Source organism: Anomalospiza imberbis, chromosome 7 (genome assembly GCF_031753505.1).
Source record: "Anomalospiza imberbis isolate Cuckoo-Finch-1a 21T00152 chromosome 7, ASM3175350v1, whole genome shotgun sequence".
Lineage (NCBI taxonomy): Eukaryota > Metazoa > Chordata > Aves > Passeriformes > Viduidae > Anomalospiza > Anomalospiza imberbis.
Genome location: NC_089687.1, coordinates 25,964,342 through 25,987,696, shown reverse-complemented (window position 1 = coordinate 25,987,696; position 23,355 = coordinate 25,964,342). Strand labels below are relative to the sequence as shown.

Below are 23,355 nucleotides of genomic sequence, written 5' to 3'. Positions count from 1 at the left end.
TGGAAGGTGAAATCAAGCCCTGGCTTTTCTACGATGGGATTTAAGGTTCATGTCAGCTTTCTTCAGCTGTGTGCACACACATGTTCCTATGTACAGCACAGAGACTGATTTTCAGATGGGGGAGCATATATGTTGCATTATCTTGGATAAAGGATCAGAAAGTCTGGCCTGAAGCGGACAGGAGGAAGACAGAGGATAGAAATGAACAAAGCCAGAATCAGCCTTGATCTAGGGCATTAAGTGGATTAACAATTGTGCAATGTAACGGCTACTGTTCACACCAAGATCAGTTACAGAATTATCTAAATCATTTCTTCAAGAGTAATGCAAGATAGCTAAACAAAACAGATAATGCTCTAAGTTTCTGTTTCCAAAGAGTCTCCAAAACAATACCAACAATTCTATGCTGCTTGGACTGAGGAACACTCATTCAACTCAGCACCATGGAAAAAAAGGGCCAGAAAAAGGAAAGGAATCTGTGTCATCATACAAAGAGATACTATATAGAAATTGCTATTGACACATTTCATAATGGATAGGTTCTAGTCTCCTTTATCTTCTTCCAGGACAGTTTGTGTTTCTGAAGGTTTTTATCTGGATTAGTTTTTGTTAAAACTGTTTTCCCAGTTTTTATACATTCCCGTATAGAACATATTGAAGTTACGGAATTTTCTACTGATCCCTCTGTTATGGGGGGCACCTGGGACACTTGCCTCTTTTATTCCAGGGTGCTGATTTTTCACAGGCACAATGACACAGTAATATACCAGCACATACCCAAACACCACCTAAAACCACCAATATGTGGATTGAGCAGAATACTCTTGCCCACATACCCACCTATTTTTTCACTGGGAACACTGTGCTCTCTAGGATTTTTTTGTTTCTTTTGTTTCTGTGCAACTTTCTTTTTAATATCAGGGAAAAAAAAAAAAAAAACCAAACCAAAAACCTGCCAAAACCCAACAAGAAACACACAAGAAAGCTCAAGAACCAAAGAGTTTGTCTGAGCATGCTTAGTATAAACGTAACACACACAAATCCAGTCTGGCAGGTCACATGGATGACTCAGTGCTGCATTTTAACAAAGTTTCCATCTATAAATCAAACCATTTTATCCACTTAGGGCTTTAACTTGAAAGCCAAGAAAAGAGTATCGAGGTAAGCAGCATATTGAATGGAAGGTCAGAAAAAGTGATGGTCAAGATAATCAAATCTTTATTTTTGAGGCAGAATTTTTAATAATTCGTTTGTCTGATATGATGCTTGCCAATTTCTTACTTTTAACAGCACCATAACAGAATTGGTAAAACTAAGCTACATGACTTAGCAGAAGCAACAGCTAGAGAATTCCCACAGAAAAGGTATTGTTAAGGAATTAGGTTTATGGAAGGTGGCAAGTGAGCCTGTAACAATACTCACTTTCAGATCTTTAACTATACTTTAAGCCTCTAGGAGGCAGATTTTTTTTCTGAGACAAATTATAAACAAAGCTCTTACATAATCTGAAGTTGGCAGACCTTTAAACAAGGAGAAAGGGGACCTGCTGTGCCAGATAACCACACAGATGCTTTGTGAAAAAGACAACAAAAGGAGTTACTTAAGATGCAGCTGACAGACTCCGACACCGGGCATCTTCATCTCAGAGTGACCGATGTGGCACATAGAAGGATTCCATTTCATGGTCGCAATAAATCCTGTCAGTCCAATGCAAGGCACAGAATTATGAATTTATTTAGAAGCTTCACAACTTTGACAGCTTCTACATTTGTATCAATCCTATAGACAGTTTTTGGGATTTATTCCTGCTGGTTCTTCAATCACTAAAAGAAATGTCAAAATCCATCGAGAAACCAATCTGGAGCTGAGTGGACAGCTCAAACGGCTGTTACTTTCACTACTTTTTATCTTTTGTTGTGTTTGCATTTTCAGCTATTTTTTTCTTGTGTACGTCTCGAGCACGTGTCACGTTTACCGTGCAGGTCAGACCGACCCTGCAGCGGCTGCAGCCCGCGGGCAGCTCCCGGCTCCTGCCCCGCTCCTTGGGCAGGCGCCGCACCCGCGGCACCGCTGGGCTCGCAGCGCCCCCCGGAGGCACCGCCCGCGCCCCGCATGGCAGCGGCCCCTCCGCAACCTTGGCTGCGTTCATTGACACAAAACTCGTCTCATTCCATTGCTAATGTTTCCAAGCCTCAGAGGAAGAAAAACCAAAAAATGTCCAAGTCGCAGAACAGGTGAGAAGGTAGCAGGGTAGTCTCAAGCCTTATCTCTACAGCACCGCAAGTCACTTGGAACTTAGTTTCATCTCCATCAACAAAGGCCATGGTGCATTTGGTTAGTCACCACCCTTACTAAACAAAAGGAATTTATACTGTTTACCCACTAAAACACGCACTTTGACTGAGCCCTGCTGCTTTCCCTTAGAACCATCCCTCCCTCGAGACGAATCCCAGACATTTCTAAAGCCGCAATTCCCTCCACAGATGGAGGAAAGCATTTCAGTATTTTAAAGCCATGGTAGCGTTAACTCTGAAGTAATGGTCTGCTCATGCTCCTGAGTACTACAGTGAGGTGTCATGAGCAACTATGAAATTCAGTTTGAGCTTCTGTTCACCCTTTCAGAAAACCTTGCATTTGTGAGCTGGATTACTCTAAGATTCTGAAACAAGCGGAGACACTGCACATTTTTTGCAACAACATTTATTCTAGGTATATCAAGACTTAAATCTTATTGAAAGCAGCTACATCCATTGATTGTACATAATCTTCAAAAGCTGTTATTCTCTCTTCCAGCATATCTGTTCCAACTTTATCATCTTCAACAACACACTGGATCTGAAGCTTTTTGATACCATAGCCAACAGGTACTAGCTTGGCTGCAAAACAAAAAAAAGTATTTAGTACTCCTTTATTGGTGGAATCTCTTAAGAACTAAGAGTGAACTGACCAAAGCAATTTACAGGAATATATAAAAACAGCCTTTGGTCCACATTATGGTCCATCTAATCAAGAACCCAGCATTCATGACAACTGACTGAAAAAGTTTCTTTCTGTGGACCTCCACCCCTTCCACAAACCAAGTGATGTGGGTGAGTAAAGGTGTTTGCTGCATCAGGAATTGTACAGGGAGATGCAGGAGAGCGGACCTTAAGTCCTATAGCTTTTAAAACCTGTATCTGAATCTTAACCAGGCCACTGAGCTAATAAACCTTTTCTGACCATGCAAAGACACTGAAGTACTGCAGTATTACAGCTCCCCCGTTACAGCTACCTACGTTTCATAGATCAGCAAACAGTGACCACAAGTCCCACTACTCATATACTATCCCACAGGCCTGCACTCTCCCTCTCCCTGCTCTGAAATTTCCCCATACTTACAAGATCCCCAGACCAAGCCATCTGCTTGAATGCTTCGAACACACTCCTCTAGTTTGGCCATGTCTGTCTCATCGTCCCAAGGTTTCACATCAAGCAAGATTGATGACTTGGCAACAACAGCTGGTTCTAGGGGAAGAAAATCACCGTGAAAAGGTAGGCATCTTCCAAAAACTCATGGATATACTTGCAAACTGGTTTTACGAGAGCAACTTTTCCAATTTCATGAGCGAGAACCTGCTCACATTGCTGTGACAGGCCTCTGGTACCAAGGTACATTTCTGAAGTACTGCAGCTGTGTACATCCCAACTTTGAATATGAAGATACATTATGTATACACAGATTTGAACAGATGACAGTGTTTGTTACATAGGAAGTCCTTCTCAGAACATTCAAGAAGGAGCCTAATGCTGTGTAACAGTTTATTTTCCACAGAGGGAATACTGCAACTGCTACAGTTCTGAACAGTTCCAGACCAGTAGCTGTGGAGTAACTTATGTACTGCAGCAGTTTCTCTAAACTTTTGAAGAAAATCCTTGCGTTATCGCTATTTCTGCAGAAAGCCCAGTCTCCGGGAAGAACAAGCAGGAGCGTATGAACCAGAACAAAAAGCATGTTAACATTCCCATTTGCTATGGGAAGGCTAAGCTCACTGCCAATTCAAATGAAGCTAATTTTTCCTGTCTCATTCCAGTAAAGCTGATCTATTACTACAGTTAATTAGTCTTTCTAGCCATCCTAGATCCTAAATTAACTCAAACGTAAAAGATTAGAAAGTTCTCAGCACACATACTTTTGGACTTCTTTGATTCATACTGGGCCAGACGTTCTTCCCTCAGTTTCTTTGCTTCCTCACTTTCCTGAAAGACAAATTTGCAGTTACAGGAAAAAGCACCAAACCTCCACATCTCCAAAGCACTACCAAACTGACTGGTATCTACTCAGATAAAAACAAATCATCACAACTGTCAGCCGAAAGATGGTGATTTTTTGTTTTACTCATCATGTAACCAGTCAAAAGTTGGACAGTTCACCCCATTCCAGCACGTTATTTTCTAACTTTTAAGTTTTAACCTTCCAAGCTTCCCTATTCTGCAAAGATATCAACACTTGAGAATTGCAAGCAGGATCTGTTATCAAGGTCAGAAACATAAGTAACTTCAACTAGGTCAAGGTGAAAATCTGCATACCTAATTTCTAAAAAGCAATAGGAATAATACAAAAAGGTCACAAGTACCTCCTCATCATCAGATCCAAAAAGGTCAATGTCATCATCATCTTTGCTATCTGTGGCCGCACCTGTTGTGTCCTCAACATCAGCAGGACCGTATTTTCCCAAAGCCTTCTTTACTCCTGGCAAACTGAAAGAAAAATGCAGGTATTAGGAACCTCCTCAAACGTCAATACAATCACTACCAGTTTATCAATGCACCTACAAATGTATTTATAATGAAAAACTTGTGCTAAAAGAGTAAAAATCCAATTTTGCTATTTGAAATCAGAACCTTGTGAAAGCCAGCCCCCAATGCTCCTGACATGTCAGCTGAGTAATCTGTGAATATGGGATTAGCTGTAGCTCAAAGCTGGTATGATCCTGCCCAACTAAGTACATGAACAGCTTTCGTATTGGAATCCTCTACCTGTACTACATTCTGTCTAGGAGGAATTACCAACTTCTTGTTCATGCTTCCCTAGAACTACTTTCACTTGTTCAAAACCAACTAAGTCACTGAAAACACATTACTGCATGGTAACTGCTCTTTTCCTATGTTTCAGTGAACACTTTACCCTAGACCCTCACTCTCAAAGGGACAAGAGACTAGAACTTCTGGAATTTACCTTCTCTTGCTGCTCATATGGTCCTGTTACCGTAGAATAAGATCACAGTTGTATTGCTAATGTGAACAGCTGTTACTGAAGCCATAAACCTCGCTTTTGATTTCAGGAACCCTAAGCAGTTTCCAGATACTTTGTGAAAACACTTCATAATCTCCGTCCCCTTTAGCATTACAAAAGCTTCAGAAACGGACTAGAGACTGAGCCACCCATTTTTGGAAGAGGTAGCAATACTGACCCTACCTATGCTGTACCGCTTCAGAGAGGCCTGCAGTCTCCACGGACGCCAATACAGCACCTTTCGTGAACACATAAAACCACTAAAAGAGATACTATTTCCTTTTGTATCTCTTTTTCTTTCCATGTCCTTCGGTACCGCAAATCAATAATTTTATCCTCCGTACTGACAGAAGAGGTCTGCCCTGTTTCTAGCACAAAATGCCACGTGGTGCCACTGGAAATCAGTTTTGCTCAAACTGGAAGACACAAACGCAACGATTTGTAGGCTAGTTCGGGGAGATATCACAGCCTCGGAGTTTTACTATACCTTGCCTTTTGCTTTTCATACGACTTAATATGATTGTACCACCGGAGAGCATGGAACAAGTCTGCAGGCGGCGGGGCGGCGATCGCTTCGAAGACGGCTATGTCAGCCTGCGAAGGAACGTACCTGCGGAGAACAAACCCAGTTATCTCCCTTGTTCGAGACACGCAGGAACACGTGGAGCAGAGCCGCCCGTGCAGCTGCCGGGGTGACTCAGGGCCCTCCCGCGTCCCCACCGCTTGTCTCCGCCGGGCCCGACTCACGTTCCCCGCACCCCGGCACCCTCCCCTCGCCGCCTCTCACCCCTCGATGTAGCTCTTGTCGGCCAGGAAGTCATTGAGGACGCGGAGGCCCGCGGCGGACTTCAGGTCCCCGAAGCCCATGGCGGCGGCGCGCGGCCCACTCGCTGCGCTCGCCCCGACCGCCACTGCCGCGGGAAAGGGCCTGGCCGCGCCTGCGCCGCGCTTATATAGTGCCGGTATCCCTCCGCGCGCTGCACGCCGCTGTGTTCCTCCGCGAGAGCGAGCCGCCAGCTAGCTCCTCAGGGGCTGACTGCGGCAGCGCAGGGCGTGCAGCGGACGGGACACCAGAGGTGCGGGAAAGCATCGAAGTAATAAAAGTGAGGCTGACTATAAGCCCGAGGAAGGTTTGCGGCGTTACACAGACTTTGTAGCATTCTACTGTGGCCACTCCCCGCCCTGCCGGCAAAGCGGAAGTTGCCGGAGTTGAGCGAAGGAAGCGGCGGAAAGGGACGGAAACTGCCGAGGGAAGGGCGGAGCGTGTGACGGTGGCCGAAAAGGCTGCGGGCTGGCGGCGGAAATCGCGCAGCCGTCGTTCCCTGGAGCTCGCCGGAAATACCCGAAGTGGTTCGCTCCGGAGATTGCCGAGCGCGGACTGCCCCGCGCGGAGATTGCCGAAGAAGGCTCCGGAGACAGCCGAAGGAGGCTGAGGTCAGCGGCGGAGAGGCCCGAGGCCGCCGCCGCAGAGGCCGAGGCGGAGCGCAGCCGTCCCGCGGCGCCGCCGCCCGTCCCGCGCCAGGTAACGGCGGCGCCGCTGCGGGCGGCTCGGTGCGCGCGGGTGCCGCGGCTCCGGGCGCCTCCGCCGCCGCCGCTCCCGGTGTCCTTGACGGGCCGGGCGGCGGGCTGGGGGCTGCCCGGCGGGCGGCGGCGCCTCCAAGGTGACCCCCGCGCCGGGTAGCGCTGTCGCCCGCTGTGCCCTCGGCCCCGGGGACGGCGACACTGGGCCCGCCGCCGCCGCACTCCCCTGTCCCGTCCGTGGGGGCCGGGGCCGGGGCCGGCGCTCCGCTGCAGGCGGAGGGCCGCTCAGTGGCGATCCTATGTGTGATGTGTAGATTGGTAGAGAATCGTATCTTGCGTTTGAAGGAGGTAACTCACTGTCCCGTAACTGTACGTATAGGTGTGCGTACGTGCTCCTTTGCAGCTGGTGTAGGAGTTCTTACTCTACCTGTTTAAAACTTGCCAGCAGACATTCGAACTGATAACAACAGTGCTGTTTTCTCTCTTACCAAAGCACCATGCTTCGACTGCTTGCTGTCCCCAGGACCTTAGCTGGGGTCACCCAGTCCTCCAGAGTATGTGGTAAGTGTCTGTCTGTGGTTTATATCTGGGTCTTTGGTGATAAATGTACGTGCAGTTCATTTATCAGAGGGCACATATGCATACGCGCTTTGCAGCCTAAGGGATTCTGTGTTGCACTGTTGGTAGAATTGGGATTCTATCAGCACTCTATAAGGAAAATCAGGAGTAAGGGAGTCTGATGGTTTCCATCTAGCAGTAAGTGAAAATTGTTTTTGTTTTCTTTTTCCATGTCCTTCAGGGCGTACAACTGCAACAGCAGCCAGCAACCAAATAGAGGTGTTTGTGGATGGCCATCCCGTATTGGTGAACCCTGGAACCACAGTCCTGCAGGTGTGGGGAATGGCATTCTCAATTTTCTGAGACTTCCTATCTCACTTCTTGGCAGCATGTTCTGTTCCATACAGCAAAAAGCCACCTGCCTTTACATCTTGCAATTTTTTAGGGATGTTTTAACTGACTGTGATGCAATTTCATGTGATAGAAATCCTTGGGGAATTCAGTGTTTGAAAGAGAAAAATATGCCATGGATGCTTAAAAGAAGATGCATGCAGCATCAATCCCAGCTGCAAAACTTTATTCAATGCAGTAACAGACTTCAATAAATTCTGGTTGAACTTCTGTCTCTGAACACTACGTGACCTTGTAGTCTTTCAGAATCTGTACATTTTGTATCTTATTACAGTGTGTCTTGGGTAAATGAGGGATTGTCTCCTTTGAGTTATTAGTTGTTAGGATTCAGAGTGCTCATCCTTAGCGGCTTTTATTATTCTTGGTGTGGGAAGAAAGGGAGCCTGGATCTCCCAGCCTGTACAGAGCATTGTTACTTTTCAGGCTAAAATTTCAAGTAAAGATATTTTTTAAGAAGTCATTAAATGAAGATGCGGTATAATGGGTTGGAACATTAAAATACACAGTTTATTTCTAGATACAGCCCTTGTTTTTTGGATACATGTTACTAATTTATTTAGACATTAGAATGTCCCCAGCACAAACTTAGTGCAAATTTTTCCTAAATGTTACTTTTTTAAATTAGCTTTTCAGTTTAGATAACATGGTTCTTCTTGGTAGAAATTGTCAGAAAAACTAGATCTTGTTAGAGTTTATTTATTAAATTCGGTGGTATTTCTTCTGGCAGGCATAGCTATAATGCTGTAGCATAGATCCCATTAGCTGTGGGGGTTTTATGCAGGAAAGGCTGTCTTCATCTGGTCTCTGGAAATTTGTTGGCTCTGTCCTCCTGTCTCCATTTCTGTCATGTTGTCTTTGAGTTTGGCGTCTGCTGAAGTTGAAGATTGACTCTGCTGGAGTACCTTTATACAGAAGATCTGTGTTGTTGGATTATCAGAAATTGTTATGCTCGTAATGCTCTTTTTATGTTTTTCAATTTTTATTTTGATGCACTTTTCTGTAAAGAGTGTGCTCTTAAAAAGTTATTTGTATTGCTAGTGCCCTGTTGCAGAGAATTCTCTGTATTATTGGAGGAAAGAATGAAAGAGAGGTCGGTTTTCATTTCCTCAATCACTTACAATGGTTAGAAAAACTATATTTGTAATTGATATCCTGACTTTTTTTTTTTGCTTTGTCACAATTTTTTATTTATGGTCACTTCTTAAGATGAAAGGTCAAGTGCACTCTGTTCTTCAGCACTGACTGTCTTACTCTTTGAAAAGCTGCATAGTGTTTTCTGAGGTGAAACTGAAAAGTCTTACTAAGATTTAATTTTCCTCTGTTTCTTATTTTTTGATAGGCCTGTGAAAAGGCTGGAGTTCAGATACCTCGTTTTTGTTACCATGATCGTCTCTCTGTTGCTGGAAACTGTCGGATGTGTCTTGTGGAAATAGAGAAAGCTCCAAAGGTATTGTTTGTGTTTCATAGGAATTGCAATATAGAATATGCAATATAGAATTCAATAGGAATTTTTTGCTGTGCTTGAGCCTAGTTTAAATCTTACAAGTAATTGTTTTCATTCTCTTGGACATGAGCATTTGATAGCTGCATGTTTTGCTGTTAGATGCATTTTATGCTTTGTAGTTCAAGCTTCAGCCACACATTGTCAGCTGATACTACACAGATAATAAACTTCAGATACTGTATGACTTTAGCTGTAGGATTAGTACCTGCAGGTTCATTGTAAGTAAAGATTGCAGTTGGTTAGTGGTTTCTATTTTAATGCAATGATAGCTGTTGTGAAATAGTTGATTTCAGGAGTGAACACTGTCTTCAGAAGTACTAAGAAATCTCTGCACATTCTTTTAGAGTTCAGTCTTGTATTACACATTTATACTCACTCATAAATTTTTTTAGCTCACCCCAACTTCAATTCCATACTTTGAGCTTTGTGTCTCTGGATATGTTGGGTTATTACTAAAGGTGGAAGTCATGATGTGATTGAAAAGTAAATGGGGTTTGTTTACAGAGCAGGAGTTTTTGTTACTCTTGCAGTAATCTTGAGAAGAATTTTATTCCAAGACTTTATACAGGGTTTGTGCAAATAAGTGTCTTGTAAATGATTCATACTCTGAATTTCAGTTCTAGAGGTTTTCTAGATGTCTGCTGAAGCTGTTTGATTTGCCTTGTATCTATTACAGCTGACATTCTTAATGCTGTAACTGCTCAAATTAAGACTGGAAATTGTAGAATTTTAAACTGTGAATAAATCATAACTAATCTAACCTTTTTACATAGCAGATTATTAATAAATATGGCTTCTAGTGATTTTATCAGTTAGACTCTTTTTTTGTTGCTTTGCAGACCTCTTTATTTCTATTTATTTATAACAGATATCTATGTTAGAACTGGGGGGGAGGAGGTGTGGGTTCGTGCCCATGCTGAGAAGAAAAATATTTGTTTCATGCTTGCTTTTTATTGTGATTGCAGCCAGTTGCTGCTTGTGCCATGCCAGTTATGAAGGGCTGGAATATACTGACAAACTCTGAGAAGTCCAGGAAAGCAAGGTACCTTTCTTTTAGCCTCCTTTGGCTGATTAGGTGTACTGTCTGCTAAGTGATGTTAATTTAATTCTCTGAACCTAACAGGGAGGGTGTAATGGAATTTCTGCTGGCAAATCACCCATTGGACTGTCCTATCTGTGATCAGGGTGGAGAATGTGATCTACAGGTACAAAATCCAATTAAGTTATGCAGACTTACGTATAATGCTGTTGTCTTAGGTGAAATTGTGCTTTCCAGCGGCCTGGATATGTGTGTGTTCTATTGTCCATTGTAGGACCAGTCAATGATGTTTGGCAGTGATAGAAGCAGATTTAGAGAGAGCAAACGTGCTGTGGAGGACAAGAACATTGGCCCCTTAGTCAAAACCATCATGACTCGGTGTATACAGTGCACTCGATGCATCAGGTAAAGTCATTTACTTTCACTGAGGAGAGTACTACGCAGGCATATTTGTGTCAGTTTGTTACTAGTGAAAGAAACCCCATGAGGGGTAGTCAGTTTTTATAAAAGTTATTTTCTGATTGTACTTAAAAAATTTATTTCTGTTAATGACTGATAGCTGGTTTCCTGGAGCTACCAGACAGGAAATAGAGAAAGATGGCCAATGCATGAAAGTGAAATCGGGAGTTCTGCAGGGCAGAACTGGTCCCATGGTGTTGGTGCCAGAATGGATATGTGACTTCCTCAGCCACAGTTATAAGATTTATTTAATTTTGATAGCCTCTGGTAGCTATATTTATGCTGTTCTGTAGCCCTGAGATGCTGTACTGGCCAACTTCAGCCAGATGGAAAAAGAATACAATGTACCCAACTAGTTCTAGAAAGAGCTTGTTATTTGGGACTAATCTTAGACTCAGTGTAATACAGTGAGTATTGAACTACTGTGTTTTTTGATATACCTCTCCCTAGGTTTTGTAGCCCTTTCTGAATGAAATTTTGCAGATGGTCCTGTAGGTGGTGGCACTGACTAATGCACCTAAACTATTGTTTTCTTCTTTCAGGTGTATGAAATAATGTTTTATCTTAAGAAAATGAGATGAGGGCTGAAAAAATGTTCTGTGTTGCATTTGTGCATGCCAGATGTTTCTCCTTCTTTGTGCACCTACCAGGTTTGCTAGTGAGGTTGCAGGGGTAGATGACTTGGGAACAACCGGAAGAGGAAATGATATGCAAGTTGGTACTTACGTTGAGAAAATGTTTATGTCTGAGTTATCAGGAAATATTATTGACATCTGCCCCGTTGGTGCTCTTACCTCCAAGCCATATGCCTTTACTGCACGCCCATGGGAGACAAGGTAAGTGTCTTAACTCCTACTGAAGACACAGCTTTCTCCGTTTGTTGTACACTTTATCTTATAATATGTCCCTCTGTGATACCAAGGGTTTTCTCTGGTTTTCATTTTCTGCGTTTTTGTTGTAGACTTTTCCATAGACTGAAAATAACACGAATTTTGTTACTTACAACTTATTTAAGAAAAGGAAGAATGTTATAGTTTGTAGACTGTTCTTCCCTTATTTTTACCCTAAAATGTTTTGGACTTGTAGGTTGTGCTGGTTGCTTAGTAAAATATGCGTATAAAGGAAAATACAAATTCATTAACTCACTAATTGTTGAGGATATTATTTAAAATACCTTGTGAAACTAAGCTGTTCAGCCTCAGGGCGGGTCTCTGTGTGATTTTCTTAAGTAGTTGTTTAACCCTAAACAAGACCTGAAACACATTCAGGAGACAGAATCACACAATGTTAAGGATTGGAATGGACCTTGAAGATCATCTAGTCACAACCACCCCTGCCATGGGCAGGGACGCCTTTCACTAGAGCGGGTTGCTCAAGACTTTATCCAAGCTGCCTCGAACATGCTAGTTTGACCATCCCAGTGATCCTCAGAATCCCCAGGAGCTGTTGTAAGTAGTCTGGAGGAGCAGAGGAAGGCGGAGGGAAGTGTCTCCTCACAGATGGGCTCTCCGGGAAGGTGGAGGGTGTAATTTCCACCGTGTCCGCTGGACGGCGCCCGAAGCACGGAGCCGGCAGCGGTGCTGCGTGCAAGCCCCGCATCAGTCTGTCCACCAGCAATTTCGTCCTGTCATAAACCAGTGGCACACTGTGACTGAATTGCATCCTTAACCCACCTTCAAGAGATGATAAACAGCAAACAAGGAACACATCCAGACAGCAAGGTGTTATAGAACACTGCTCTGAGAACGTGTGCAGCAACTCTGAGACCAGCACCTGTTAAACTAATACAATGAGAGCTTATAGCAAATTTGTTTTCACGCGCTCTGGTCAGATCTGTTGCTACCTCAACTCTTTGTGCCCCACACTGGATGCTTTAAAAGACTGTTGTGATTTAACTCAGCAAGCAGCTAAATACCGCATAGTTGGTTGCTCATTTCAGGCCCCCATGTGGCATAGGAGAGGAAATTGGGGGGGAAAAATGTAAAATTTGTGGGCTGAAATAAAGACAGTTTAATAGGATAGAAGAAGAAAATTACAATAATGTTAAAAGAATTAGAATGTACAAAGCAAGTGATGCAGAGTACAGTGGCCCAGCCAGTCCCTGAGCAGCAGCCCCCAGCCAGCTTTCCCCTCATTCACATGCTGAGCTTGCTGCTGTGTGGGGCAGAACATCCCTTTGGCCCCTTGGCGTCAGCTGTCCTGCCTCTGTGTCCCCAGCTTCTTGTATCCCCTAGCTTCCTTGCTGGTGGGACTGGGTGAGAAGCTGAAAAGTCCTTGATGTGATGTAAATGTTGCTTAGCAACATCTAGAATATCCCTGTGTTATCACACTATTCTCACCTAAATCCAAAATACATCTCTATACCAGTTACTAGGAAGAAAATTGTCTCTATTCAGGCCAAAAATAAGACACTAGCTGCTTATATATGAATGACTGCAAGTGGTTTATTTGTTCTTCTAACCAGGAAGGTAGAGTCAATTGATGTTCTTGATGCAGTTGGAAGCAACATTGTAGTGAGCACGAGAACTGGAGAAGTGATGAGAATTTTGCCAAGGCTGCATGAAGATATCAATGAGGAATGGATATCTGACAAAACCAGGTGTGTGGATGTGCTTGTACCCACATGTGTTTATGCATGCATTAAAGGCACATTTTGGAGAAGCAGAGATGTGCGCAGTAGCACCGACTTCGGTATTCAGCTGTTAGTATTGTAAAGGTACAGTGAAGAAGAATAATTGTAAAATGTGTTTTGTAATTCTATAATTGAAGTTGCTGAGTTTTCTAATGTTCTGATTTTTGTAACATTTTTTCATGGTAACTTATTTCTATTACTGATTGTTTTCTGAGTTTTTGAGAAGGAAGTTAAAAGTTAAACTTTGAGGGGAAATATTTCTTTGTTTTCTCTTTTCTAAAAGCCTGCAATTAGAAAACCCACTCACAGAATTATACACAATTATCTTTGTCTTTGCTCTTTAATGATATTTTTGGTGTTCACTAAGGTTTGCTTATGATGGTCTGAAGCGTCAGAGGCTTACTCAGCCAATGATCAAAAATGAGAAAGGAGTATTTGTTTATGCCTCATGGGAGGATGTATTACCTCGTGTTGCTGGTGTGGTAAGAACAATTTTCAATATAAGTAGTCTAAAATTAATTTCTAAAAGTGGATGTATTACAAATATCAATATCAAATTACTTATATTAAAAAGGGTTTTTTCATTAGGTTTAGAGGGGAACATTTGACTTCTAATCCATTGTGTTTCCACTTAAATTTCTTAACTAATATTTCCTGTTTCATGGATTGGACCTTATAAAGAACTTTTTCTTACCATGATTTCATTTGGAGCATTGGGAGAGAAATTACTTTTATTTAAATAGGAAAGTAAACTGTTTCTTCAGAAGTTTAGGAGGAAGCAATTTTCCCAAATACTCTGACCTATCTGAAGTCATCTTTAAATTTATTTAAACTGTGCTATCACCACTTTTGCCATCAAAGACATTAAGTCTGTATTACTTATATCTGAATTGTGCTTTCCTCAGTGCTTTCTCTGTGTGGTGATTGATTCTGCAGCTCAAATGAAGTGCTGCATGACTGCTCTGGATTTTGATTAAAAATTTTATGTGGGTGAAGTAGAATTGAGTAACTGTAATCGAACTTTCCTCAAGGATGTTTTTGCCCATGGTACAGTAGCAGGGTTTGTCACAAAAGTTATTTCTTCTCAGACAGTACCTTTAAGTTTACTACCAGAGCTTGTGTTACGGAAGTTTGCATTCTGTCTGCTCTGTGGCTTCGTTAAAATAAAAGCATTCACCAACCTTCCTCTCTCACCACACCAAATGAAAATTAGCTATATCTGAGTGATAACTCAAGTGGGAGAGACCTGCATGGAATACAGAGAGCTCTTCCTTGCTTATCATGAGTTCTGAGGGAGCTGGAGCTGCTGCCTGGCAGGAATCAGACATCAGTGATTGGTTTGTGCTACTCCAGGCCAGCGGTACCACTGCTGGCTTTGGCACACCCTAACACAACAAATATTTACCTGGGCTAAATGAGAATTTATTTCAGTGGTTTCTTTTGTTTATGTTAATGCCTCCTTTCTCTCCAGCTCCAGTCAGTGGAAGGTAAGGACATAGCAGCAGTTGTAGGAGGGCTGGTGGATGCAGAAGCACTAATAGCTCTGAAAGACCTACTGAATAGAGTGAATTGTGATACACTCTGCACTGAAGAGATCTTTCCTACTGCTGGAGCTGGGTAAGAGGACAGGCAATGTCTGTCTATAATTAGTATGTTAATAAACTTTCCAGTCTGCAGAGCATCTCATGACAATATTCTAAAATTAGCAGGAATAACAATTGCTGATGCATTAGCATCAGCATTTATTTAAATTTACTGTCCTCACATATAGAGAGTATTTATGGATTGTGAGTTGATTCGTAGTCTCTACTCCAGCAAGGGTTGCACACTTACCCCATGTTGTACTGAGTGTAAAGTTGCTGCAGTTTAACAGTCAGTCACTGAAAGCCAGTTACACTCTGTTGTGAGCTGGATAAGTAGTCTATTTCTGTTTGTGGTGTGAAAACTTTAGTACAATTATAATGAATAATTTGGATTGAGAAGTCTCTTCTTTGTCTTTCTTTTCCTGAGATGAAAAAGTATTTTGAGCATTTTTAATCTTTCCCATAGCTTCATTCCTTCCCTCGACTGAATTCTTATCCTCTTTCTTCCATCTTTCTGTTATAGCACAGATTTACGCTCTAACTACCTGCTGAATACCAAGATTGCTGGGGTGGAGGAGGCAGATGTCCTCCTTCTGGTTGGCACCAATCCACGCTTTGAGGCACCGCTTTTTAATGCTAGAATTCGAAAGAGGTTCGTATTCCTTGGTGGTGAATAAGCACATTAATCCATCTGGATTTGATACAGTGCTCGGTTGGAGCTGCAGGCAGTAACTTGAGAGCATTCATTCAGATGGGATCATTGGATTTAGTTCACCTTTTAGTAAAGGGAATGGTGATTTATGTGTGGAAAAAGGGTAGTACCCTGTAGTGTAGAGCTGGTTCATTCTCACTTTGACATTTTACATTAAGTTCATCTACTCAGACATTTATTTCTTTGTTACATTACACAGACACCTCAGATTTTCTGTTCTATAGAAGTCTGTTAAAGCATATTCCTTAAAGATTTATTTTCAGCATCAGTTTATTGCTTTTTGTACTGTAACAAATCAGATGTGCTGAATTTAGAAGCTGTCATTCCAGTTTAACATTTTCTTTGCCGCCAAGTAGGGTGGCTTTCCCAAGCTTTTGAACACAGCTAATTCAATTTTAATAAGATATGTCAGTATGAGGCAAATGAGGTCTATAAAAGCCCTGTCCTTCCTAATGCTGGGATCTTTGAAAATACATGATTTTAAACAGTAATGGCATTGAAATTTTGAAAGGAGAAAATGCAGTGAGACTTTTGAATGTGTATTTTCATGTATTTTTATAAGTCTGTGCCATGAGAAGCTGCAAAAAAGAAAAATTTCTAACCAGCTAAATTTGTGTTTACCTAAGAAATAAGTGGATTTCTAAAACTGAATTGGCAGAAGCTTGGGGAGAGGAGGGAATTGAGTTATGCACTTGTCACATAAGGTGTGTTGCTGTACTGTTTCTGGAATATATCTAGAGAAATAATCCTTCTAAAAAAGCTAGAGGCTTGTTTAACAGCCAGAATAAAGCTAAACTGCATCTTACCAAAACAATGAATGCCATTTAAATTCCTTTGCAATGCTATTGTAAGTTACTGCTGAAATTATAATTAGTGGCTTTGGTTGGGTAAAACTCTGTATTTCTTTAATTTTTAAAAAACATTTGTTGTATTTTCAGCTGGCTTCACAATGACTTGCAAGTGGCCCTTGTTGGCTCTCCTGTGGATTTGACATACAGATATGAACATCTGGGAGAGTCCCCACAGATACTTCAGGACATTGCTTCTGGCAAACATGCCTTCTCCAAGGTACACAGAAATTAAGAGTGTGACTGTTAAATTCCACAGGTATTGAGTAATAATCTGAATTCCCCAGAGACAGATTTGAAGAAAAGTACCATCTTATAGATGGGGTTGCTTTTAATCAAATGCAGAGATGAAGTAATGATTAGTGTGCACCAAGTATGTATAAACTGTGTAATATATTCAGGTGTGTAAAACTTTGCAGTGCAGGAAACTCCTGGGATATTTCTTGACATAAAACAGGCTGTTCCAGATGCTGCTGTTTCCACGTAACTGTGTGGTTATTGAGCATACAGTTGTGTACTGACAAGGTAGTTTCCTGCTTACAGCAGTTTTTCTTGGCTTTATCTCTAAATTAAGTAATTCCTATTTTGGAACTGTAGGTTTGCTTAGAAGACTTATGGAGAAATGTGGCGATTTATTACATTATCTGTCCCAAGAATTGTCTTTGTTGCTGTGGAATGAATTTCTGATTGTTGGCTTGCACAGGTCCTTGACAATGCCAAAAAGCCAATGGTGGTGGTGGGCAGTGCAGCCCTGCAGCGCGGTGACGGAGCTGCCATCCATGCTGCTGTTTCCACCATTGCACAGAATGCCAGGGTCAGGAGCGGTGCTGGTGCTGATTGGAAAGTCATGAACATCCTGCACAGGTTCGCTTAAAAACTTTTTTGGGAGCAGCTTGCTTGCACATTGGGCTACACAGGTTACCACAACATATGTGTACAGATTGTTTTGTGTACACATAAGCAGCTTATTGGGTTAAAACCTGTAGGGAATATAAAAACCAGAAATACAAGCTAGCAAAAACTTCTTAATAAAAATGGGTTCCTTGACCTGGCTCTTCATGAGTTTTTATTAATTCATGATATTCAAATGTAGAATTTAAGGTTTTGATTTAGACATAGAATATAAGAGGGCTTAATAACATCTACCACAGTAGGATGCACAGCAGACCAGTGTCACTTGCTAAATGACTGCATTTTATCTAGAGGAAGAAAAACAAAATGGCAAGAGTATTTAAATAATACGGTTTCTTTGGGTTTTTTTAATATTCCTTTTACTGTGCAGCTTCTCAACTGAATAGTTAATAGAAATGCTTCAAAGATTTCAATTTGAGCGCTTTTAATCTTAGCTATTCAGTTTGTCAGGATATTACTCCTTTTAATCGGCAAGCTTCTCTTTGAACAGTCCTTCACCACTCCCTTTCTAAAAATCTGACTGTCAAGTTGACCATTTCTGTAAAGGAAAAATTATTTCACCAAATGTAATGGCTCTCATTTCTGGAGACTCAAAAAATTTCTTCTGCCAAAAGCAGCCTCACTGATGTAAAAATAGTATAGTTAGAGCAGGGCTTGGGCCTCTGAAGGAAACCCGAATATAACATTTTGCTGCTGAAACTGAAATATTTAGTACCGAAGTAATGATGAGTTAAAGAGCACTCATGATACAAGTATGGTTTGGCAGTCTTTCATATTGACTTCCACACTTATGGTGCACCATCCGTTCAACCTTAAGTGTTAAAAGCAACCTAACTTATTGAAACTCTATGTCTGACTGTGTCAGACAAAATGAGTTACATTGGAAGATCTGTACTCTAGAGAGAATCTTTGATTTTAAATAAGACTGGTACCTGATTATGGAGGATTATGCAAAACTGTTGCTTTGGAAAAGGAAGACTGCCAGAAAATGGAATTATTATTTCATTCTTTTAAAAGTATTTTTATGTGTGAATAAATGGAGATGAAATAGTGGCCTTAAGTCTTTGATGATTTTGAGTAGTTGATGGCTGCGGTCTTTCATCTTCCACATCAGTGCCCTGAATTAAAGGCTGATGAGTTCCATTCATAGCTGAGATGTCATCTGGAGCATCAAGCTTCACCAGTGAGCTGCCTGCCACTAGGTTCTGACTTTCAATATCTGCCTTTATTTTTGCTATCCCATCTTAAATAGGTGAGATTCCCTGTGAAAACTTTAAATGGTGTCAGGCTGTCAAAATGCAAAACTAACTTGATACTCTGTCAAAAATTTCAGCTGCCTTTGAGCTTCATATTTGTCTTGTTACTATTAGGAACCTCTTACATCCCTTCAAAATATTTAGTCAGAAAAAGAAGTTAGGTCTGTTCTGATGGGAGAAAGTCATGATGTATTTGTTTCTACAGGGTTGCAAGCCAAGTTGCTGCTTTGGACCTGGGTTTCAAACCAGGAGTGGAGGAAATTAGGAAAAATGCTCCCAAAGTATTGTATCTCTTGGGAGCAGATTCTGGTTGTATAACACGTCAAGACTTGCCAGAGTACTGTTTTATCATCTATCAAGGTAATTAGTAGATGTAAATTAAGAATGTTGCTATCTTAACAGTTGGAGAAAAAGTGTAAACAGTGCCATAAAACCCGTTGAGGAATTTTAGTCTTTGTTTTCTACCAGGAAAGGGAACTTCTAAAACATAACTGAGATACTGGTTACCTATTTCTTAGGTAAAGATGGGAAACTGTTGATGAGTAATAATGTAATTTAAACCAGTATAGGGCTTCTGAAACATAGCTTCAGACCTGGCAGACAAAACAGCATTAGTTTCCAGCTGTTCTATCATACTAAAACATGATCTTATGTTAATCTAAGAATCCTTGTTCCAAGAACTTCCCAAATCTGAGTGACTATAGAGACTGAAGTACCATTTACTCCTGCTTGTAGTCCATTCATTCTCCCCAGAGTATTAGCCAAATAAGACCTCACAGCAGCCAGCCTCATGGGCTTCAGATTACTGGCTAAGCAAAACTTAGAAAATCTTTTTTTTATGGGAACACAGAAATTCTGTCTTAGTAAAGCATTTCTATTTATTTTGACTTACTTCTGTCTCATGGTTGTGTACTGTTTCCTCTTTCCATGTATTCAGGGCATCATGGGGATGTGGGAGCTCCCATGGCTGATATTATTCTCCCAGGAGCAGCATATACAGAGAAAGCAGCCACATATGTGAATACTGAAGGTCGGGCCCAGCAGACAAGAGTAGCAGTAACACCTCCTGGGATGGCAAGGGAAGACTGGAAAATTATTAGAGCTGTTTCTGAGGTACTGTTGCTGTTATAAGTTGCTTCTAATAAAAGTATACTGAGAGGTTAAGTCCTTTTTTGTAAACATTTTCCAATGTAAAAAAAAAGTAGATTGTCAGGAAAACACATAGTTTTAAAAAGCAGTGTTCTGTATTGAATCCAAGGTTAATTCTGTGAGTTAAATCATATTGTTTCCCTTTTGAAGATAGTTCTAATGTTGCAGTTGCTGAATGCTGTTGGAATGCATAATGGATGAAGCTTTGCAAATTTTGCAGGTCTTTGTGAAGTGCTTTAGAGGAAGCTGGTGGGACCATGCAGTTTATTGCTTTTTAGAAAGAAAACAGCATAGACTCTGATACCAGGATCTGGTATCGTTAGATGAGGTCACATATGTGCTCACTACTCAGAGGGAACAAGATGCATTGATAATTGCATCAACTTTTATCTCATTGGTAAGCTAAGGAAAATGCAAGTATGGAAGGGGACAAGTACTTCCTTTTGGTTTTATCCTTTGTATAGCAAACAGGACAGCCTGGTTTTTAACATGGGGAAGTGTTGGCTATCAGAGGTGCAACTGGTCCGAACACTGACTTTGCTTCAATTTGTGCATTCTAACTGCCTGTGTTTTCAGGAGTGTAGACTTTTCCTCATTTTACTTCAGAGATGTTAATGGGTTGGTAATCTAAACCACTCTGAGTTAAATCCCTAGACTTGATGGTATTTCTTTCTGTGAATCTCTCAGTTGGCTGGTTTGACCTTGCCTTATGAGAACCTCGATCAAATACGGAAGCGTTTAGAAGAAGTATCACCCAATCTGGTTCGATACGATGACGTGGAAGAAGCAAACTACTTCATCCAGGCAAATGAATTGGCAAAGGTAAGCAAAATTGAAGCATCTTGGCAGGATTTAGTGCTGTTATATAGCATAATGCCTTTTTGAAAAATCTTCATATGTAATACGAGAAGCATTTTTTGACCTACACTGAATGCAGAGTTTACTGAACAAATGCTTTGGTAACAAGCTCCTATCATACAGGTGATATTCTTTTCCTTTCTTACCACAGTTAGCAAAGCAACAGCTTCTTGCTGATCCTCTTGTTCCACCTCAGCTCACAATAAAAGACTTCTATATGACAGGTATGTATAGGGTGGTCTTTACATCCTGAAATCAGAACATTTTACTTAGCTTTACAGTAAGGTTCTTATGATTGGTTTAAAGCTTTCCACTAAGATTCATAGGATTTGAGTCTTTAGATGAAACAAAATTTTTCAGTAAAATTATTTGGAATTTACATAAAGCACAGACTGTATTTTCAACTAAGTGATTTTATTTATCCTCTTTGTATCCAGTCTTATATTAAATTTATTTTGTATTGTGTCTGTGCACTGACATGTTTGGATTTTTTTTTGTTTTACAGATTCCATCAGTAGAGCATCCCAGACAATGGCCAAGTGTGTGAAAGCTGTTGTTGAAGGTGCCCATGCTGTAGAAGAGCCATCCATCTGCTAGAGACTAATCAGACTTCCACCACCTTCTTCTAGGTTTTTGTTGCAGTTAACTGCTGTGACTGATACATTTATTCAAAATCTATTTGACAGCCTGTTGTATTTTTTTTTCTTCCTTCATTCACATTTTCATCGCTTCAAATAGCCCCATCATACTATAGGACTGTTGTTGTGTCTGAGGGAACATGCAGCACTCAACTTACTGTACCCAGAGGCAGGGTACATGATGATTGTATACAAATAAATTATAAATACCAAGCCACCCCATTACCTGTGTAATTCATGTAGCTCATGCTTCTTCCATGAAAATAATTCAGTAAGCAACTCAGACTCAGTAAATCTGAATTTTCTAGAAAGGGGTTTACATGGCAAAAATACTAGATTGTCACTTCCTTCCAGAGTATCCAGGTATGTTAATATTAAACCCTGGTCACAATGTGTATGCTATTTTTGTAATGTGCTTTTAAAGCAAGTTGTCCCTCATACCTAGGTTGTGCCAATGTTCAGAGCTATCTCTGCTCTGGATACTTGTATGTTTCTTCATTTTGTGTCAGTTGAGACTACTCTTGGAGGAAATACAAATCATTTTGATACTGTGGGAAAAAAAAAAAACAGCTTTCACACAGCTTCCTCGTACTGAAGTGCTTTAAAAATTAGCAGAAAGACTAAAGGCGTTTATACCAGTTAAAATACAGAAAAAAATTCTCAGAATAGTTTCTCTGTGCATTGATCTTTATATAGCAAAGTGGGGGAAGGGGTTGTGTGTGGTATTTTTTAGTTGGGTGGTTGGGGGTTTTTTATGCTTTAGAATAACTTCAGAACAGTGACTCTCTTCTCTGTATTATGCTGGTTAATGTAAATTTGGAAGAAGGATAACTTCCTTTTCAACTAGCTGCAGAAGTTCAGTGTACTTTTTCCAGGAATTGTGAATATGGGAACAGTATCATAAAGCCATTATTTCCAACTGTATTATTTAAAAAAAAAAAAGGTGTTAATTTTGCATGAGGAAAAGCTACCCTTTTCAATGTAGAATAAAACTGAGTGCATGGGGGTGCTGCTGTAGAAGTCTAAGTTTTACAGAATGCCTTTTTTCTTCCATGCTTAAAATTTTTCAGTAACAAACACGTAACATTTTAAAACATTGTTTTCCTTTTGCCCAGGAAGAAGACTCTTCCGGGTTATCCTGGTATATCACAGTGTCCTCACACGAGTTAAGTGTTCAATGTTGGACATGGTTTTACTCAGCCTGCCATCTCCAGTTACCAACAGGGACAGGGTCAGTTCTCATGGTGGTACAGAAAAGGGTAACTGTTCATTTTATTGAGATCCTGCTATGCATGTTAGCGAGGCAGCAAGGGAGACTGCAGTCTGGTTTTAATGTGGCGGTTCACAGGACCAAGTACAGCATGAAACCTTCCTCCTGTCCTTGTGGAATGTTACTACTTTAGCAGGAGCAGGGTTTATTGACACATAGCAAAACAAAACTGTGTGTGACATATGCCAAAAATAGGAAGAAAAAGTGTAGCTGAATCCTGTATTCAGAAAAACATTTGGTTCTCAGGCTCCTAAGATGAAAACCTTTTCTTCAACCCCCGCCCCCACTCCCATGTTGTACAAACACAGAGGGGTAACTTCAGCTGCGCAACAAGTCAGTTATCACTTCAGAATTTATAAAGGTTCAAAAGCTTTAGATTTTTTTTCCCCTTAAATGTTGTAGCATTACTTTGGGAACTCTGGCATGCTTTTTGGTTTTTTGACAGCTCTATGTCCTTCAGTTAGTATGTATAGTAGATTCTTGTTTCTGTTCAAAAACTGTCCAGCCTTTATCAAGAAAGGCACGAAGGCGAAGAAGTACATGTGGTGCTCTCTGTCCTGTTTCTACTCTCTTTCCCACCTATCTAGTCAAGTACAGAATTTTTCAGCCAAACTTGGTAATAGCAACAAGGCTCTTTATAAATTTGACTGTTGGAAACTAGATAGGAAAAAGAGATCTAAATTAGTATTCTTAGCCACTGAGTTTAGATTGTAGCCCACCCCTTATCTATTCT

General features: G+C 41.0%; 2 protein-coding genes and 2 non-coding genes across 4 annotated transcripts; 1 reads left to right on the top strand and 3 right to left on the bottom strand.

The window, feature by feature from the left end:
* Window positions 1-2,646: 2,646 nt before the first annotated feature.
* On the bottom strand, window positions 2,647-6,413 carry EEF1B2 (eukaryotic translation elongation factor 1 beta 2). Its single transcript, XM_068196131.1, has 6 exons — window positions 6,060-6,413; window positions 5,760-5,882; window positions 4,614-4,737; window positions 4,170-4,236; window positions 3,379-3,504; window positions 2,647-2,876 (listed from the first exon to the last, which is right to left on the bottom strand). Exons 1-6 carry the CDS (start codon window positions 6,137-6,139, stop codon window positions 2,722-2,724), a joined length of 675 nt encoding a protein of 224 aa, XP_068052232.1. The 5' UTR covers window positions 6,140-6,413; the 3' UTR covers window positions 2,647-2,721.
* LOC137477678 (small nucleolar RNA SNORA41) lies at window positions 3,733-3,866 on the bottom strand. Its single transcript, XR_011001139.1, has one exon. It is a non-coding gene; the product is annotated as a small nucleolar RNA SNORA41 (small nucleolar RNA).
* On the bottom strand, window positions 4,307-4,390 carry LOC137477675 (small nucleolar RNA SNORD51). The gene has a single exon (XR_011001136.1). It is a non-coding gene; the product is annotated as a small nucleolar RNA SNORD51 (small nucleolar RNA).
* A 370-nt stretch (window positions 6,414-6,783) lies between the features above and the next one.
* NDUFS1 (NADH:ubiquinone oxidoreductase core subunit S1) lies at window positions 6,784-21,574 on the top strand. The gene is made up of 19 exons (XM_068196127.1): window positions 6,784-6,794; window positions 7,287-7,354; window positions 7,593-7,684; window positions 9,102-9,209; window positions 10,232-10,308; window positions 10,390-10,471; window positions 10,580-10,710; window positions 11,415-11,600; window positions 13,229-13,363; window positions 13,764-13,878; window positions 14,868-15,013; window positions 15,503-15,631; window positions 16,630-16,759; window positions 17,243-17,403; window positions 18,913-19,067; window positions 19,645-19,820; window positions 20,544-20,678; window positions 20,866-20,938; window positions 21,220-21,574. The coding sequence occupies exons 2-19, from the start codon at window positions 7,291-7,293 to the stop codon at window positions 21,309-21,311; spliced, it is 2,187 nt and encodes a 728-aa protein (XP_068052228.1). The 5' UTR covers window positions 6,784-6,794; window positions 7,287-7,290; the 3' UTR covers window positions 21,312-21,574.
* The last annotated feature ends 1,781 nt before the right edge of the window (window positions 21,575-23,355 follow it).

Bases quoted from the DNA above. Each gene is read 5' to 3' on its own strand.
- EEF1B2 (XM_068196131.1), bottom strand. From the start codon at position 6,139: ATGGGCTTCGGGGACCTGAAGTCCGCCGCGGGCCTCCGCGTCCTCAAT. The intron at 4,237-4,613 runs GTACTTGTGACC...TTTGTCTTTCAG, and splicing joins TTGGATCTGATGATGAGGAG to GAAAGTGAGGAAGCAAAGAA. The intron at 3,505-4,169 runs GTATGTGTGCTG...TTCTTCCCCTAG, and splicing joins TGAATCAAAGAAGTCCAAAA to AACCAGCTGTTGTTGCCAAG.
- NDUFS1 (XM_068196127.1), top strand. From the start codon at position 7,291: ATGCTTCGACTGCTTGCTGTCCCCAGGACCTTAGCTGGGGTCACCCAG. The intron at 13,364-13,763 runs GTGTGTGGATGT...GTGTTCACTAAG, and splicing joins TGGATATCTGACAAAACCAG to GTTTGCTTATGATGGTCTGA. The intron at 20,939-21,219 runs GTATGTATAGGG...TTTGTTTTACAG, and splicing joins AAAAGACTTCTATATGACAG to ATTCCATCAGTAGAGCATCC.